Genomic DNA, 19,758 nt, shown 5'->3' with positions numbered 1-19,758 from the left:
GAAACCCAAGAGCGTGTGAGACACTAGAGTCTGGATTCAAGTCGTGCTGAAGTGGAAAGGCTAATACTTATCTTACACACATTGGAACTGCTGTAATTAAAAAGTAAGCCAAACGCACTCGAGGAGGGCAGAGGCCTCTCACCGCTTGGCGCCTGCACCTTCTTCTGGTAACTGAAATTGGGGTTTTTACATTTCTAACTCAGTAAGGAACCGTGCTGGGGACCGTGCTGGCTTATAGAGCAGGATTTCACTGACTGAGCCATCTCCCACACCCCACCACACTACTGCTAAATATTTCAATATATGTTGCTAAAAACATAGTCATACTTGGAAACATCTCAGGAAAGAAAAAAAGCAATGTCTCACCAGAGTTAGATACTGTAAAAAAACCAATTCCATTCTGACCTTCTCCAACTGAAACTTCAAGCTGACAGTATTCTGTGCTACCCCCCGTCCAGGTGGCTGGCTGCTTTTCTGTCCTGGAAACACCCTGGGTGAAAAATCCTCAACAAGCCCCTCTTTTAAACTTCTCTTAACATCTGGTCAGGGCTGAATGTGAAGCTCCCGGGAAGTCAGGAATTTAAGGCCCAGAAATGGTGCATCCAGAAAATGGTATACGACCCATGTGTAAATTACACATAAAATCCAATTGCACACCCATACAGCTGGGATACGTATCTACAGTCTTGCCGTGACTTCTGGTGCAAGTTGAGGAGCATTGTTACATTGTAACTAGGCAGGTCAACTAAGGTGTCTCAGGCCCGAACACTACACACTTCTCCAGTCTCCCAGTGGAAGATATAAACATGGTGTGTTCCTGTCATGTTGTTATAGTAATTTCTTTCTGCAAATAACGTTTTTTAGCCACACACAGGAAACTTATCAAGTTCTCAGTTAGAGCACACTTGAGTTTACATTTAGATGCCAACAAAAATCAATACACTAAGTAGCGATTTTAATTAAGTGTTCTATGTTGAGAAACAAAGAAAGCCTGGTTATTGATAGAACATCCGTCCCCATCCTTACACCATATGTTATGCTCCCAATTTAAAGTGATAAAATATACCGTGCTGCTGAGATTACCATAAATTCTATTTTCACAGTGGACGTTTTAACGACCCCAGTGCGCTGCTGCATGGGCCGCTGGTATACATGCAACAAACAGACTTTGAACTATGTGAGTTGACTTTATTAGTTCTGATGGAAATACTACTGCAAGCGCTGCTATTTTACATGAATCTTTACATTTTCATTCTATATGCAAATCTTACCCCAGTACAGATTTTCCGGTTTCATCTGGTTTCCGCACAGTAAATGGACTTGGATCGATGCCAACAGTCTTAGGCATAAAATCACTAGAAAAAGATGAAAAGGGGTAAAATACTCTATAAATCACCATCTGTGCAGATGATGCTGGCATCCACCTCAGTTCTTACTCTCTGTTTTCTGCTACCTTGCCTCTGGATCTATACATATTCTAACACAAGCACTCATGAGCGCTTCAGCTGACAGGGCTGCATAAGGCCCGTGAACCGAGAGCTCTGAGCACTGTCCATGGGACCGTGGTGACTGCTCTCATAGCTGCAAGAGCCGAGGAGTTTTGAATGCAAAGTTGTGTTTGTTAGAAAGTGGTGGCATCCAAGGCATGATGAGGATGCATCCCACCTGGTTAAATATCACAACTAGTCCTCTGGTAAATAAACCAGTGGCCAAACACTAAGCCATTCAGGTCTATGTACCGTATTTCTAAGCTAGACCACTGAAGGAGGCAGACAACGTGATCAAAGCATGTTGGTGTGAATTAGGAGAGCAATATCCACCTCATTAAGCTAGGGCTAATTCACAACACTACTGCTGGAATCTGGGGGTCTGAATGAAAATGGCCCCCACAGACTCAGAGGGAATAGCACTACTGGGGGTGTGGCCTTATTGATGGAAGTGTGTCACTGGGGGTGAGCTCTGTCTGAGGTTTCAGAAGCTCAAGCCAGGCCCGGTCTCTCTCTTCTGATCCAGATGTCTCTGCCTGCATGCTGCCATGCTTCCCACCATGACGATAATGGACTAAACCTCTGAACTATAAGGCAGCCCCAATTAAATGCTTTCCTTAATAAAGGTTGCTGAGGTCATGATGCCTCTTCACAGCAACAGAAACCCTAATTGAGACAGAATGCTTCACATAGAAGCCGATTTAATGTTCCACTCACTGAGATAAGCCCAGGTTCCTTCCTCAGCATCAAGGCGTGTTCCTGTCACCACAGAAGCCAGGCACGCCAAAGCTGTGCCGACAGGGCAGCAGTTTCAGGGAGTTCTGCTAATAGCCCTGGCTTTGGGTGAAGGTCTTGCTCCCACACTGTCCCTGAATGCTACATTTTCTTGGGGGAATGGGGAGTAATCTTGGGTGTGGCTCAAAATGTCTATCTAATTTTATCTTATTATTTTTGTTTTGTTTTCTTGAGGCAGGGTCTTGTGGCATAGACAAAGTTGGCCTTGAGCTCACTCCATATCCCAGGCCGGCCATGAACTCACAGCAATCCTCTGGCCTCAGCCTCTCAGATGCTGAGATAATAGATGTGTACCACCATACCGGCCAAATGTCTACTTAATAGTCTGAAAATGTCTTGGTGAGCAATTTATTTTTTCTTTCTTTTTAAGCACGAAGGAAGAAGAAGAATGAGGGGGAGGAAGAGGAGGAGGAGGAGAGGAAGGAGGAGGAAGGGAAGCGAGTATCTGCAGATTTCACATGTGTGAATTTGCTTACTCACTAAAGTGTATGTGTAACACAACCCACCACACACACACCCGGCCTGTTACAGGCACCCCGGCACGTGCCTGTAAGGAGAGTGAAAGCCTGAGTCACCCAGCTCGCCGGTTCAGAGGGGGCCTCTGTCTTTGGTTTTGCTCTCACGCTGTAAACCAGTGTCCTTTAAGCCGTCTATTCAGGGCTACTCTCTTACATTTGTGTGTATTTTCTGTTGGTAATCTTGCTGCTAAAAATGGTCCCCGAGCACAAGGCTACGGCTGTTCAGTGTTTCTAACCATAAGAAGCCTGTGATGTGCCTTGTGCAGAAAGTAAGTGTTGGATAAGCTTGAGTTACACCACTCCTGTCTATTAGTACAGTGCTAGGAAGGAGGGAGAAGACAGGAGAGGAGGGGTGAGGAGAGGAGAGCAGAGGAGAGGGGAGGAGAACAGAGGAGCAGAGGACAGCAGAGCAGAGGAGAGGAGAGCAGAGGAAACAGAGCAGAGCAGATGTGACCACGAGGATCAGAACCTGGGTACCTTTACTGAGGTCACAGAGACAATGGCTGCCCTAAGATGAATACCCAGTTACAGCACAGTGAATCCATGTTAGCCCTCAATTTCTACATTCAGTGAAAAAAACTGAGTTGATTCCAAATGGCAAATTAGGGCTAACAGGGGATGTATTTCAATAAGAGTAATTGGCCCAGTTGGCTAATGAGGGAGTTGAAGTGGGAGGCTCCCCATCACAGGAAGCACTCTGACTCAAGACCCACTTCCGAGCAGCTTGCAGGACAGATTTCTGGTAAAGACAGACACACCCCTAAGAACTAGAGGGATGAGAGTTCCCCAGAGACTACAGCTTTGGCGTGTCCACAACGTACCGGGCTGAACTTGTCATGGCCAAGCAGAAGGTGTCGTCGAAGCTGCTCAGTTCGTAGGGCCGGAAGAACTCATTGTGGATGTCTACCTCCTCTTCACACCTGTGGAACTTCTTCACGACCAACTTCTTCAAGTTTGCCGCACAGATAACTGAGGGGAAACGAACGTCTGTTACTCCAAACACTTGAGGGGACCTCCAGCACACGTCTGTGTAACACCACCAGTGCTCCAGAGAGACGCCGCTGCACCTATGTTAGACACAGCACTGACCAAGTTCACTCAGCTCCAGCACCTAGTACTTACTCAGGAAAGAGACTCACACACAGAACCAATCCTATCTGCCTGGAACTGCTCTAAGAAGGGCAGTGGTGGCGCACACCTTTAATCCCAGCACTTGGGGAGGCAGAGGCAGGCGGATCTCTGTGAGTTCGAGGCCAGCCTGGGCTACAAGTGAGTTCCAGGAAAGGTGCAAAGCTACACAGAGAAACCCTGTCTCGAAAAACAAAAAAAAAAAAAAAGGGTCCTGGGGTCCAGGTGGGGGCAGAGAGTTACTTCAGAAATTTAATTACTCATTCCCTTAAATTCCTGTTGCTCTTAAATTCCCGCCCCTGCAGTCTAGTTTAAATAAACCAACACGCAGTTCATTCTTCACTGAATCTCTGTTGCTACTCAGATCCTGTTCATGGTCGTTGTTAAAGTCCCTTCTGGCCCAGGGAGACAGCTCAGCGGGAAAAGGGACTTGCAGCCACACAAAATAAAGTGCTTTCCTTTGTCCCAAACAACCAGCCCACCTCAGCAATGTTATTAGTGATTTTATCCAGAGTTTCAAGTTGCACACACTCGGGAAATGAACTAATAATTTAGTAACAACTTAAAAATCCTTGGTAACCTGTTCTGAACTTCCCCAAAGTTCAGATGCACAACCATGGCTTAAATAGAATTCTCACCTAGTACCCTTGTACAAATGGGAAACTGGTTGCCCAAGGTCAAGATAATGAATTACTAATATAGTCATAAAGCCAGAACTATACTATATCTAAAGTTGGGGAATTATTTAAATTTGGAAACATTATAATATACAGTACATTTTAGTGTATTCCTTTATATAATTTCTCCTGACTTTCTGACACATTAATAAAATTTAGTTTAAATGTTTATATGCCCTTTTCACTGCCTAACTATAGGAAAAATATTTAATTTTGGCTTAATTTCTCTCAATCTCTCCAAGATATAATAAAAAAATTTAATATGAAATGTAATCAGTCCTAACTTAAAATGAACTACCACATCAACCAAACGTTTGCACAGCTTATCTAATAACTCTAAGGCACAACACAGGAGGCAAAGGCCTACTCAGATAGAAGGAAGCATAATCATCTCTTTGTGTAAGACGCTAAGAGATGCTGTGGTCCCCTAACAAAATAGCAACATAATAATGAATCCACTTCTTTCCATAGGACAGCATATCAAATGCTAATGCTTTAAGCCTATTTAGGCATAGTTCTAAGACGTGGTAGAGAACCTGAAAGAGAAGCAGGTACTCACCTTCATCGTAAGGCAGTGGCAAATGCTTTATCACCTCCGGTGTCCACCAGTATGTGTAACTACAAAAGTAGAATGGACAAGAGGGACCAAACGTAAATGCTGGCTTTCCACAAGTCCCCAGATAAAAGCTGCTTCCCTCCACTTCAAAGGTCCTTTGTTCTTCTTTAATAACACATTTGCAGAGCTTTTGACACAGTATGTCTTCATATGCTCAAATGCTCCTCATGCCCTTTGCCGCTACATGTCCACCACCAGAGAATTGCAAAATACCAATATACTCTGCTGCTGCTGCTGCTGCTTAGTTGTAGCTAAAAACACAGGTTTGCATAAACTCGGCAGGCTCCGGGTTACCCTCTGGGTGCTATCTCACCTGGTGAACAGTGAGACCAGGACCCGAGTCTCGTTACCGGAGAACCAAGGCTGCTTCTCTACTCTGCTGTGGGATGTGTGTGTACAGTTACTGAAGCAGTCCACTGAAATCTTCAAGGAGCAAACTGGATAGTCCTAATGAACAAGTTCCCAGAGGGCGCGACATGAGCCCCATCCATTCTAGCTGAAAAATGGACCACTTATGTGCAGAGGCCAGAGCCAGGGCAGGGACTATCAACTGTCTGGGCTTCTGCTAGAAGAGTTATCTCTGATATATGTAGAGAATCGGAACAAATCCTGAAACCCCCTTCTCCCTCAACTAAGAATTTAATGGCAAATCAAATTCTAATAAAATAGAGATTCCAGGAGAAAGAGCTGTGTCAACATTTGTGAAAGCTAGAAAGAGAAATAATACATACAAATGTAAAAGAAAGACAGATTTCCAATAGTTAAAGCCTATGGCCCAAAACACTGCAAAGGAAGTTTAATATAATGGGTTTTAAAAGATAAAAATGCTGAAATTATGGTCATGAGTATTCCTAATTATGAAAAAAAAAAATGAAGCAGCACCCAAATGCCACTGGCAGGATGTCTCCTGGAGACGACAAACAGAAGGCACACTGGAAAGAACAGGATGGAGCAGGAAGCCTGGGCTCTGGGGTGTGAGCAGAGCTGACAGCAGAAAAGGCTTCCTGGGCTCTGATCAGGACTTCTGTCCAAATCCACAGTGCACAGGTACCCTTGCCCTTCTTACACATCAAATTCTGAGTCAGAAGACTGGCCCAGGGTTCCTGAGTATTTACACGCTACCAGGTGCCACTGAAGGACTGATTCCAAGCTGCTTTCTCAACAGCAGGCCTGGGACCATGCAAAGAAAGGGGAAGAATCTGCTGCTTGCAGAGGTTGACTTCAATTGCTCAACGTCTATCAGTCACCTGCACGGTATCAGACGCTGCTCTAAGTGTTCAAAAAGCTACACTGAGAATAACAGGTGCACACAAGGCAGAGGGATGTGTACAGCCCAGGCTGGAAGCAAGCAGCAGATCATCTCTGGCCAAGTGTCCTGGTGCAGGTGAGATCCGAACCTTACTCCATTGCAGATGGCTAAACGCAGTCTTCCTATTTTACCATATTGCACTGCCAAAGCAAGCATGATGAATGCATCCTTGATGCTCCAAAGTGAGAGGGAGACAGATCCCGACAACTACATGTCAGTAAAGGCCACGTCGATCCCAGCAAGGTCAGAGATTCAAATTTCCCATGGAGACAGGTTGTGAGTAACCAAAGAGATAAATTTGCAAACACAAACAAGCCATATCCATGCTAGTTTCATTGTCTTTTGTGGGCAGAGACTCAGGCAGAGAAAGACATGGCCCCGCTGCTAGAAGGGTGGAGGGTGACGGGGCACACGCGCACATAAGGCAGAGAGAGTGTGTCTTCCATTCTCGGATGACCCAGCTCGGGCAAAGGAGGTCGTAGAGAAGATATCAACTAGAGTATGAGGAACGTGCTAAAAATATGTTACTTACACTTGGCTTGCTTAGGAAAAGAAGCAAACGCTGTCTGAAGAATGAGTTTTACCTTGGAATGTACTAGTCAGATGTGGTGCTTTGAATGGGAATGGTTCCCGTAGGTTCATCTATTTGAATGTTTGGTTAGCAGTTGGTGGAACTGTTTTAGGGGGTGGCCTTGTTGGAGGAAGTGTGTCACTACAAGGGAGCTTTGAGGTTTGAAAAGCCCGTGCCAGGCCCAGCCCCTCCCCCTCCCCCCCCCCTCCCCTCCCCCTCTCAGCTACTTCTCTGCTGCTCTTCCTGCCTGTCTGCTGCCGTGCCCCCCACCATGGTGGTCATGGACTCACCTCTGCATCTGTGAGCCAGCCCCCAGTTAAACGCTTGCTTTTGTAAGTTGCCTTGGTCATGGTGTCTCCTCACAGCAATAGAAAGGTTAACTGAGACAGACAGACAGCTAGAATTAAGAGATACTTTTGTATCAGTGATTTGAGACCAGGCTGTAAGTTTTCAGACTATATGATTAGACTACATTTCTCTAAGTAAGATAAAATGACTTAAGAATGTTTTTGAAAAGCCTAAGTCCTGAGCGGGTCTCAGAAACAAAGAAGCCGCTGAGACAGACACGCCCTGGAGAGGAGGACAATCCTGCCGCCTCCACCACCTCTCCCAGGTGCATCTGCTCCAGGGGAGAGCACCTGTACAGGCAGCGCCCTGCTTTGGCTAGGGATCACCAAAGAGGAGACTGGCTGTTCAAAACGTCTTCCTTTGGGTACAGCACCCCATCAATCACTCTTTTCTTCTTAGTCCCTATAATTAAGAGTGCTGAATTCTGCTGGATTACTTAGCTCGAAGAGAATCTTAAGAGGGACCGTCTTTAATTCTTCCAGCTACCTTGAGAGTTCTTTAGAACAAGATAAGTGAACGTGAAGAAGCAGTTAATATCACAAACAAGACAGAGGCACATGGACAGGGTAACAGCATCTTAAGACCCACAACTGTTTAAATCCCAACCAAAAGTACCAGACAGTGTTACATGGATGGAGTTATCAGATGGTACACCACAGGTCCGACCCAGCATTTTTCATCCAAGACTTAGACTGAGATCAAGATGGGTAGCTGATTAAATCTGAAGAAGCATTTTATGTATTTCTTAATACTACAGGAGTATTTGATTAATAAAGAGGATGTACTTAACAACTTTGTCTTTCTTGGGGAAGCAGGCATGACAAGAATGATGTCCACACGGCAGTGTGACATGGTTAGGGAAGTGGTGTATCTAATGCATAAGAACTCAGAGAACACTGTCATCGCAAAATGCTGAAAACAGCTACAGTACTCTTACATTCAATGACGAGCAGAGAATGCACACCGAGTGGTGACCCCATGGTCTCACAATCACAGGCAAACCCAGGCCAAGCTCTGACCCCTCCCACAGGCATGGCTGCAAGCTTAGGGCAGATCTCAGTGTCAGCTAATACACAGAGGGAGAGCACTCTTGACATGGGAGTCCCCGAGAAACAGCTGGAGCATCAGGGGCTGGAATGTATGAAGTTATCTTTAAACATTTAGGACTCATCTTCCCAAGGGGGTCACCCCCATAAGATTTCAGTGAAGCACATCTCAGGCCGAGGTGAGAAACAGCTGTATAAGTGATGGCCCTAGCAATCACCTCCTGACGGGGGGGGGGGGGACGACACCACATTCTGGGCACAACCCTAGGGTAGATGGTGACTCTCTGGGCAGACAGGAAACTCACAAGCCAGACTGAGCAGGGCCAGAAAACCAACTTGAATGATTAATGAAATAATTGATGTGTGATATCTAAAGCCAAGCTGGGACCATTATAAACATGTCCCTGGCACGAGGTAAAGGACGACGTATTAACCAGGCTTCGAGCAAAGGTGTGGTGAATGGTGGGAGCATTTCAACACAAGTGGCATTCAGGGGAACAGAAGCGTTACTCAAAAGCACCTGAACCCTCGGTAGAGTTGGCTTTATGTCCCTCCCCCGGTATCAGTAAAGGCACTACAGCATTGGTAAACAGTATAAACACAGGACAGCCACCAAGTGTGAACACACACTCAAGTGTCGATTGCTACTACATTATACGGAGGACGAAACACTGCTCAAGTTTCCAGATTTTACGGGTATCCTGTATGATTTTTTAGGAAAGGTTATTTCCTTAGAGAGCAACAATGATATTAACACTATGGGTGTGTGCTAAGCTTTTCGATGACCTCGGCTGATCCCCAGGGAAGCACAATTTCTTGATAAAGAAGCAGAAGTAGACCAGTTGGCTGACGTTATGGAAGGTCACTCCCCGGATGTCAACAGGAGGTGGACCAGGACCCAGCGGCTTCAAGACTGCGTTCTCACTTATGCCTTAAAATGACCTTCCGAGGTCCAGTACCACCTCCCTTCTACCCACAAGCAAACAAGGTCCCAGGGGGCGGTAAGGGGTCCCAGAAACTCGAACTCACTGCCATGTGAGCGAGCCTGAGCCCACACACTCGTGTCTGTTGCTGCCTCTGGGTTAACATTTGTGTGGGGGTCACCCCAATTTAACAGTCATCAGGATAACCTGCACAGCTGGGGGGCACCCACAAACCCCACCAAACACTGGAATGCATCGTAGAGTGGCAAGCTGTGCTGCCGAGAGCATCACCTGGAGATTTCTATCAAACAGGCTCGGGTACCGCGGAGGAACGTGACGGGGTGAGCCCCATCATCTACCTCGATGAAACTGTCAGGCCGTGGCAGGCCTGTAACTGCTCCTGCTGAATCATCTAAGTAGCTGAATAATCTCAGCCAAGGCACACTCTCTCGGCACCTCAGTTTCCTATTTTAGGAAATGGGTTGTAACACCAGCTTCCTTTTGTTCCCACACATAGGCCCCCAAGACCGCCTGCTTCAGTTATGTAACCCAAGGTAAGTAAGCAAGTGGCGTTACACTTGGGAATCCATAGATAGTCCTGCTGCTGTAGGAACTGGAATGTTGGCTGATTCCAAGTTGTATCTCGATACTTCAGTTCTGGGCAGTGCAACATTTCAGAACATCAACCACGTTTGCCTCCAGTCAATTAACCAGCAAAGCAAAATACTAGTGTTTACACACACATTATAAATAATAACTACAATTTTAAAGCTTACAGAGCTTCAGTTCTAGAGGAAAAAGATCATGAATTAAGGTATTTATTCTAATATGAGCTGATGAGAATGAAAGTGAGAAACCTATTAACCCTGAGACTTGGCTAACATGTTAAATATTTCTGCAGCAGCACAGGCATTTCCAACAACTACATTAGTGTATATGATTGCCTGTGGTCTGTACACAATCAGAGATGGGCAGTAACTCACAGTATTGATAAAACAACTTTGCCACATCAACCTGACTCTGTGGGAGGAAAGCACCTTGGTGGAGTCTGATGTCACTACATGCTTTGAGGGGAGAGGAGCCATGTTCCAACTTCCTATGGACGGCTCAAGAGGCACAACTGATCCTCCAGCACAGGACTCCTTACTTAAGACACTAAAGAGCTTGTAGCTAGGTTCTCGGATGAGATGCGAGATGTGCACATGGCCCTTTGCGTCCTGCACATGAGGAAAATGAGGCTCGAGAGGCTCAAGAAATAGTCTGAGGCACACACTTGGAGATGTTCCAGCTCAGATTCATGCAACTTGGAAGCTCATGTTACGTGACACCATATTAAAGTGCTTCAGGGAAAATGTTCATTTCTCTTCAGAAAACTCTTATGAGCTAAAAGGTTGACACACATCTCACTACGGAGGCCAGGCTGGCCTCAAACGTGCAGCCATCCCACCTCAGTGCTAAGATTAAAAGCATGCGCCTCCATGCTTAGCTCTTTTGAGAATATTCTTACTAATTTAACGACAACCAAAGAGCCTATACTGGTGAACGGCTCCAGAAGGCCAAATTGACAGAAGTGGTCATTTGCCACTAGAATCGCAGCTCTGGTTCCTGTGGGGACACAGGATGTTGGAAGAACATCAGCAAGCACTTCCGACTCTGGTGTGACAAAGCAAACACTGCTCAGCTCTCACTTGAAAACGCCAAGGCTGACTTGAGTCTTGGGTTTCTTTCCCAGTTGTAGGAAACTTTCAAGAGTGAAGTTGCCCGCTTGCTTTATGGGCTCTGGACCATGTCCCGTGACAGCGTCCTGGAAATTTACCTGGATCTCAGGGACCGTGCAGACAACCAGTGACTAACCATGATTTGCCAGGAAGTGCCCAAGCCACAGCACACACGCTAAGACTCCCTGCTTCACCCTATGCGCTCCCGCCATGCAATGGTTATTCAACAGCATCAAGTCTGAGTTGACATGGAAGACCGGGGGGAGCAGGTACCTCCTTCTAGACGGTGAAAGGCTCATGGTGTTCTTGTGGTGCAGGTAAAAGTCTGTGGGGAGTTCCCAGAGATGAGGTTTCCCTTCTGTGGGGTGGAAAACACCCAGGAAGAGATTGATGGAATCTTGTCTATCGGCATCTAAAAAGCAAAAATATGCATTTTCAGACAACCCACTGTTGATGCAGGCACCCCAGGAGGACATGGTCCCAAAGGACACTAATCCGACTGTAGTTTCCTAGACCAGATCTCTATGAAGATGCATTTGTATTTCAAACTCCATACACACATACACAAACTCAGTCATCCATGTTCTGAGGGGAAGGGGAATCCTGCTTGTGAAGGATGCTTCCTTCTTGCCCAGTGCCTCTCATAAACAGGGAGAGGGGATATAGACTGTTTCTGGAATGTTAGCTTAAAGCCACACAATATTTAGAGTGGTTTTGTTTTTAAAATAAAAATTTATCATCGGCATTTGTTAACTTGTCTCAAGTAAACACCACACTTTGTTCTAAAGACAGAATGACCCAATTGCTATAGAAATTCTGCTGCATGACCTTGACCCAGTCAGCTGCAGAGTTCCCGCTTGGATCCCTTCTTCCACAGAGACGCTGTTTACAGCATCTCTGCCCCTCAGCTGCAAAGCTGGCCTCTTACGGACAATGAAGACAGCAAGGGCACATGAAGAGCGTCCTCATGCCAACTCTCCAGCCACCTCAACACTGCCCTCCCACACTGTGCCTCCACCTGACAAGCCTGGCGGGCACTCGCCTGGTGTCCTTTCCTCCTTACGTTTGGTGGTAAACACTCACACTTGAAGTGCTGTGTGCCCACCTTTCCCATTCTACACTTTCTCCCCCTGGGCCCCCATATCAGAGGCCTCAATATTCAAGTTTTTCACAGACACTCACCCTCACCTCCTTCTGAAAACAATGGAGGACTAAGAGGAAGCACAGTAGACTGCCTGCTGTGGAACCAATAAAATAAAGTGTACTTTCGTCCAACAGCCTCAGTAAATGCATACACCTGAAATTAGTACTGGGTTATCTTGTCGGTTTAGCAAAAGCAAATGCAATATCAAATATGTATGCTATTATTAATAGTTTGACAGGAAGCATTCTATTAAAATAGCACTTACCTTTTAGGCTAAAAGTAATACATAAAAGGGATGTGTTTATATGCTGATATCTTTGGGGCCTTTTTTTCTACTTGCTGAGAGAAAATGCATATTAAATGATACAGACATTACCACCCCAATTTTTATCTCTTTACATAGCACCAAAGTAAACATCCTGCTCTCAGAGTAATATGATTCTCTATGCTTCCTGAATAGACTTGATCACACTTGATAATCCATTTCATACAGTACCCCAGGATATCTTAATACTATCTAAAGCAGCTTTCCATTTTTCAGCCATGCTTTCAAGGAGTTTGTTTCACCTTCTAAATCAAACAGCATCTTCCTTAAAATTTTAGCAAGTATAGTAAAGACAGAGGAGGTAACAAGCATTCCTCAACAGACACTCCTTCCACAGACTATCAGAGGTTATTGAAGCCATTGCTGTTGTTACAACAGAAAGTCTCTCCATGATGGAACAGTCACCTAAGCTTGGGCTAAACAGCCACCCCAAAAAGACTAGGCATTGGCTAGATACTATTTTTTTAACAACTTAATTATTTTATGTTTGTGAACGTTTTGACTGCATGTACATCTGCACACCTGAAGACGGCATCAGATCCCATGAGACTACAGTTATAGATGGTTGTCCATGCCATGTGGGTGCTGGAAATTGAACTCTGAAGAGCCCTTAACTACTGAGCCATCCCTCCAGCCCAAGATTTCCACCACCTCAACCCCCCCCAGTTTTTTGAGACAGAGTTTCTCTGTGTAGCCTTGGCTGTCCTAGAACAACTTCTGTAGACCAGGCTAGCCTCAAACTCAGAAATCTGCCTGCCTCTGCCTCCCGAGTTCTGGGATTGAGGGCGTGAGCCACCATGCCCGGCCTGTCTGGACGTTTTCAACTGCAAAATAAACTAGCCTTTCCCTGCAAGATGGTAGCACTTTGGGTCTGGTCAAGTGCTCAACAGAGGTTGGTCTTCTGTAGCCCAGCAAGTATGAAGACTAATCATTTATGCTTTAAAACCCAAATCCCTATGGACCATTCAAATACCATTTAAGCTATTACACAAACCAGCTTTATTACTAATTATATTTCAAAGGCACAGGACTGAATATAGTAATTTTTAATTAACTGTCTGAAAACATTGTGGAACTGTATTATAATAATATTAAGTTTGTGATGAAGTGGCCTCTTTTATCAGCAAAAGAGGGAACTACTGTTCAAGAAATAGTACCTTCAAACTGTTGGGGAGAAGGAAGAATGAAATTAGATCCCCACCTTGTACCATTTAATGAAACAAATGCTATGGGGTCTAAGAATGGCACAGATCAACACCCAGGAGACACAAGCGCGTGTAACACTGAAAAGAAGGAGACAGAACCAATGAACGTGCAAAAACCCAGCTCCACTATTTCTCAAACAAGCGCTGACTAAGTCATTTCCACTAAAGACCTTCAAACCCAGTGCTCCCAGACTTGTTGAAAGGAACATTAGGTCCCTGGATCAGTGAAGCATGCCTGAGTGTGTCTGTGAGGGTCTTCCAGAGACGATGGCACCATTTGTGGTGGTGAAAGTAGGGGGTGGGCCTATTTGGAGTAGGTCTCTGGGAGCATGTCCCTGGGAACTGTCCTGCCTGGCGGCTTCCTGTACTCTCCTCTGCTTAGGCAGGAAAGCGCCTTCAGTAGTTCAGGGCCTACCACAGTGACACTTAGCCCAAGCACACAGGGCCAAACAACCACCGAAAAACCCTACAAAAATGTGAACTAAAAATCAATGCGCCTCCCTTAGGTTTACGTGATGTATTTTGTCATACTGATGAGACTAGTACATTGCGGACCTGAAAGACATGTCTACCTTCTGACCTGGTAAATATGCTTTTTGCTTATTCTCCATAAGCAAAGGTAAGACGCAAGGAAAAGACCTGTGTTCAAACACGTTTGTTCAGGAGGATCACAGATGCACACTAACTAGATTATAACACTTATGAAGGATAAGGAGTTACTAAACAACCACATTATAGAAGAAGAGTGCCACAAAGGTCATCCAGGTCATCTCAAGGGCAAGAGCAGATTCTAAACCACATGCATAACAAAAGCAGAGCTATCCTGTTTGCCTAAAGATGAACAAGTGGATCTCTCTGGGTGAGGGTTAGGATTTATTCGTGAGATACTTTATACTTTCTAAAATTAACACTTAGGATTTAATGATTGACAAGAAATCATTCATTCAAGAACCTTCTATGTCCTTTTCTGGAGATACAAGACTAACAAGAACCTGGCTGTTAGAGTTTTAAAATTTATAGAGAAATTGTGTGTGTGTGTGTGTGTGTGTGTGTGTGTGTGTGTGTGTGTGTGTGCGTGTGCGTGCGCACACGCGCATCCTATTTAGGGGTCAAATCCAGGGCCTTACACATGCTGGACAAGTGCTCTACCACTAAACCAAATCTCTAGCTCACTATGTAGCTTAAGCTGACTTTGAACTTGCCATGTAGCCCAGACTGACCCTGAACTCAGGACCACTCTTCCTCGGTGTCCCGAGAGCTGTGATTACAGCACGTCTCCCCAGGCACAGTTACTTTGAGACTCAGCAGTGGTCTATGGTAGGAGGAGAATAATCTGGACGGAACACCTCTGTTCCCCAGTGTCATACCTACGAATATTTTACATTACATTACATTAAGAGCATTTTGCAAATATAACTGACTTAATAATAACAACTTCAAGAAAACAGGGAAATTATTCAGAAATATCTGAAATTAAGTGGATCCTTTAAAGGCAGAAAAGGAAGGCAGAAGGGATGATAGAGAGATTCAAAGCACAAAATGGACACAGCGTGCCAGTGAGGACTATCAAACAGAACAAGTCACAAGTCAATGAATTCCTCTAGACTTAGAGCCAGCAGCCCATGAGAACACTGGACCTCAATCCCACAGCTGCATGGGATTCTGCCGCCAACCAGAAAGAGCCATGAAGTCTCTAGGTAACAGCCCAGGTTAACTGACATGCTGACTTTATTTCATCCTTTTCAGCAGAGGGCACGGGTTGAGTACCGCCATGGTTAGTTACTATGGAAAAGGAATGCAGTATTTAACAGGAGGATTGTGGTAGGCATTTGGATGTGTCTGATTGTCCAATGTGTGAGGATGCTCCTAGGGTAAAAGTGCGGAAAGAGAAGACAGGATAAAGAAGGTTTAGAAGTAGAGTGGCCATCAACAGAGAGTCCGGGAGAGATAGTACAGGAAGAAACAGGCAGTGTCAGCCCAGACCAAAGTTGAACGGGTAAGAGGGAGACAGAGAAGTAACCAGTGAATGTGGCGACCTGCAGACTGCTGGCAATCCTGAAATGGTTTCAGCGTCAAACCTGGGCGGATGCCCAACAGAGCAGAACAAGAGGCGAGCAGAGAACTGGGTCTGCAGCTGCAGGTGGAAGATGTGGGGATCAGAGAGGTGGGAGGTTGGATGGGGAACACCCATGTGCTTCTGTTAGTGGAGGGACACAGAGAAGAGATAGACTGTGCACAGCAACAGGGTCTATTACCACAGGGAGAGCAAGAGCAGGGTGCAACTCAGGACACAGCAGACAGCCTGCCTTAAATTAGGGCAGGGACACTCCAAGGGCTGAACACAATTGTCTTAGGGTCTCTGCTGCTGTGAAGAGACATCATGACCACAGCAACTCTTATAACGGAAAACATTTCATCGGGGCTGCCTTCCAGTTTAGAGGTTTAGTCCATTATTGCCATGGAGGGAAGCAAGGCAGGGTGCAGGCAGACATGGTGCTGGAGAAGGAGCTGAGAGTTCCACATCTTGATCCACAAGCAGCAGGAGGCTGCGTCACATTGGCAAGACTTGAGCTCCCAAGACCTCAAAGCCCGCCCCACAGTGACACATTTCTCCAACAGGGCCACACCTCTTCATGGTGCCACTCCCGATGGGCATTCAAACACACGAGTCTACAGAGTCCATACTATTCAAACCACCACCACAATGTAAGGCAGACTCCATGCAGATATGCACAGTTTCTGCATTTGGCAGTGAAAGGAAGTTCCCTTCCACGACTTTGATTTTCTCAGTGAAGAGTGAGCCAAAGTCAGCAGCTGAGGGTCACAGAGGAGAAGACAAGGCATGGGGCAGTCATTCCAGGGAGCCAGAGACATACTAGGGAATGTCCTAAGGCTGCCAGGCTGTCTGCAGTGTGCTCTGTGCACCCTAAAGCGAGAGGAACAACTTAGATCTCTCTGCCTGCCGTGTTTATCTGCTCTGGCTGTCGGAGGGGAATGAGCCTTGATTTCCTAATTATCAATCACATTCCCAACGCTATGAGAACATTTCTGCAATTGCCTTTTCTGCTATAGCTGAACAGGATTTACTTACTAAAATCTGTTGCTCTGAGTAGTACCTCAGACAGTCATCTCACTATTTGCAATAGGTTAAAATGTTCTCTGCACATTCCCCTGCATGTCCCCTTCTGAGGTGAGCAGAAAAGGGACAAGGACACAGCACCAGCAGAGCACCTCCTGGGGCCAGGGAAACCAGCTCAGTACTGTCTTCACACTCGCCTGTCTCCCCATGCATGAGCATGGCAGTCTTCACTTTGTGAGCTTGCGTTTTAGTTTTTGAAGCTGTTTGAAGAGAACATGGTCCACTTCCACCATTTACTACATTTAAATTATACATATGCATGATGTGTGTGTGCACACATGTGTGCGCATGCACTAGAGTGCATGCATTCATAGGTGTGTGTGCATATGTGGGTGTGTGCATACATGTGCATCTGTGTATTCTGAGATAGACCATGCTATGTTGCCTAGGCTGCCTTCAAACTCAGAAGTTTGAGGTGTCTTTTTGCCTCAGCCTCCCAAGGAGCTGCAACCACAGGCCTCAACAACAGTGTTTAGCTTTAAGAACAGTTTTTAAAAATGGGTCCAACAAGGGTTCTGAAGAGTGGCTTACACAGCACCCGTCTGTCTGTACAAACTAAGGGTAAAATTCCCAACCACTTAATTTCATTAATTTAGTTTCTTAATTCTAAACATCTCCCTGCTCAGCCCACAGGCATCATATAACAAGACTGATTAAATGGGGCAAAGTGGTCTTTAATACTCAAAAGAAAATCATTCTATATTTTCATCATTATGTAACACTCAGTTATGACAAAATAAGGTGCACACCCCAATGACACCACGCTTCTTAAAATAAAGACATCTGTTTCAGCCACATTATTCATAATGCCTTTCATAACAGCTCATTTTTAAGCTTGCATAATTTAGCTGTACCTTTCTATCTGTACATACCGATCTCTTGTATCATCATTACCTAAACCATGCCTTTCTTTCTAAATCATCTATATAACTACACATTCCTTTCTGTTTCCTACTCCGAGTGAGCAGCCTTGGTCCTTAAGTGTCAATCATGGTCCCTGCCGCAGGGCTGTTTCTCTAAGGGCAGTTCTAACCCTTTACCATGGTGACAGGCACCCAGAGAAGTCTGTCCTTATTGGTACTTGTTGGCATGGCTTACAATTGCACCTCCCATATAACTTTTATGTATTGTGTCTCCACAAGGGATCTGAAATCTGAACCCCTGATGCCAAGGAATGTCAAATCACACATAGTAACGAGATCTTTGTAGATAGAATAGAATTAAGATGCGGTCATACGGGAGCACAGCGAGCGGGCTCTGGAGTCAGCGAGGCCAGCGCCCTTCTACTAAAAGCGACACAGACGAGCACACCGTGAGGACTGCTCAGCACAGGAAGGAAAGTGTGTGTGAGATCTGCAGGCAGAGACTAGAGGACTACTGTTGCCAGTCAACAGACACCAAGGACCGCCAACCACAGCAGACAGAAGCGAGGGAAGATTCTCATCTACGGATCTCAGCAGAACTGCCCTGCTGACACTGTGAGACTTCCGGTGTCCACAACGGGAGACGGTCAGCGTCTGTTGTTTGATGCTATCGGCTTAGTTATTGTACAGGACCTGTGGTTTGCTTCTGATCAGTGGGCTCAGCCACGCGGTAGGATGTCATTATCACAATCTGGGACCTATGGGAGACTGCCCTGTTAGCCTGGCTGATGGGCGCCTTCCTTTGCCGTTAGTGAAGCAGCGGGTGGCCCCGAGTCCTGCCGCGCAGAACTAGATTCTGCCACCTTACACCAGCTTGGAGGCGGTTCCTTCCCCAGCTAGGACTTCAGATGAGACGGCCTGAGTGATACCCTCAGCCGGCCTGAGTGATACCCTCAGCCTTCCGACTCTAAGCAGGAGACACCACCCCCGCCCCCGATCTGTGCCTGGACCAATGACCCACACAAACTGTCAAAGTGATCATGTGCTGTTTTACGTTGCTAAGTACATACACACAGTCATAGCTGACTCATTCCATTCACTCTGGACCTCGTAAACATTGAAAGTAAATGTTGACTCTCATGGATGTTTCTGAGGCTCCTATCGCTCAGGACTCTCTTGCAACTCCCTTGGTATGAGCACATGCATCTTTTTAGATGAGAGAAGGCTCATCTAAAAGTGTTTTACCTCCTGGTTCTACCTCCTGGTCCTCAGTTGCCAGGGCCTCTTGGTCCTTCAGGAGACTCACTGGCTAGGGCCCAATGCAGTCAGCGTCACTGGAGGCTACATCTGGTTACCATCAAACATTCATGTCCTGTAAGGTTTACTCCAAGGACGCAGACAGTTCTCACCATACAGCACCGTCCTCGGCCATCCCTCTGCCGTAGACCTGATGCAAAGCCATCCATGGCGAACACATGGGATCCCTCCAAAGGCAGGACGAACAGGCTGAAGAGACGCCCGCAGACAGCGATTGCCTCCACCAGACTGCAAAAAAAAAAAAAAAAAAAAAAAAAAAAAAAAAAAAAAAACAAAAGAGCCTGCTGAAGCCATTCTCTCCCTTCACCTGAGGTAAGAAGTGGGAGTGGGCGACAGAGAAGCAGGCAAGAGCAGTTCATTCCAGAGAACTGCTTCACCACCCCTCTGCACAGTCACTCAAAGTTTTCTCCCTCTTCTGTTCAAGAGAGGACGACTCATAGGATCAACCGTTAAACGGCTCCTCCTGGATGGATTCTGTGTGTGGGATCTGCCTCACAATGGCTTCCCTGTGTGATACACGTTATGTATATTGACAATGGCACCAGAATGGAGAGAGGAGAGCACCACTGAAACACCCTGTTGGATTTGGTACTCATCAAAGTATGAGTCATCAAAGTATGAGTCATCAA

At 45.9% G+C, this 19,758-nt stretch overlaps 1 protein-coding gene across 1 annotated transcript in view; it reads right to left on the bottom strand.

Moving 5' to 3' along the window:
- The window catches only part of Fig4 (FIG4 phosphoinositide 5-phosphatase), a 110,389-nt gene that overhangs the window by 31,896 nt on the left and 58,735 nt on the right, over positions 1–19,758 (bottom strand). Inside the window, exons 16-19 of the mRNA XM_028890232.2 lie at positions 11,410–11,548; positions 5,165–5,223; positions 3,622–3,769; positions 1,272–1,355 (exon numbers count right to left, since the gene is read on the bottom strand). Coding sequence (XP_028746065.1) covers positions 1,272–1,355; positions 3,622–3,769; positions 5,165–5,223; positions 11,410–11,548 — 430 coding nt within the window. The remainder of the gene's footprint in view (positions 1–1,271; positions 1,356–3,621; positions 3,770–5,164; positions 5,224–11,409; positions 11,549–19,758) is intronic.

Source organism: Peromyscus leucopus, chromosome 8a (assembly GCF_004664715.2).
Source record: "Peromyscus leucopus breed LL Stock chromosome 8a, UCI_PerLeu_2.1, whole genome shotgun sequence".
NCBI lineage: Eukaryota > Metazoa > Chordata > Mammalia > Rodentia > Cricetidae > Peromyscus > Peromyscus leucopus.
Note: the sequence above shows the minus strand (reverse complement) of the source record. Positions and strands in the feature narration are given on the sequence as shown.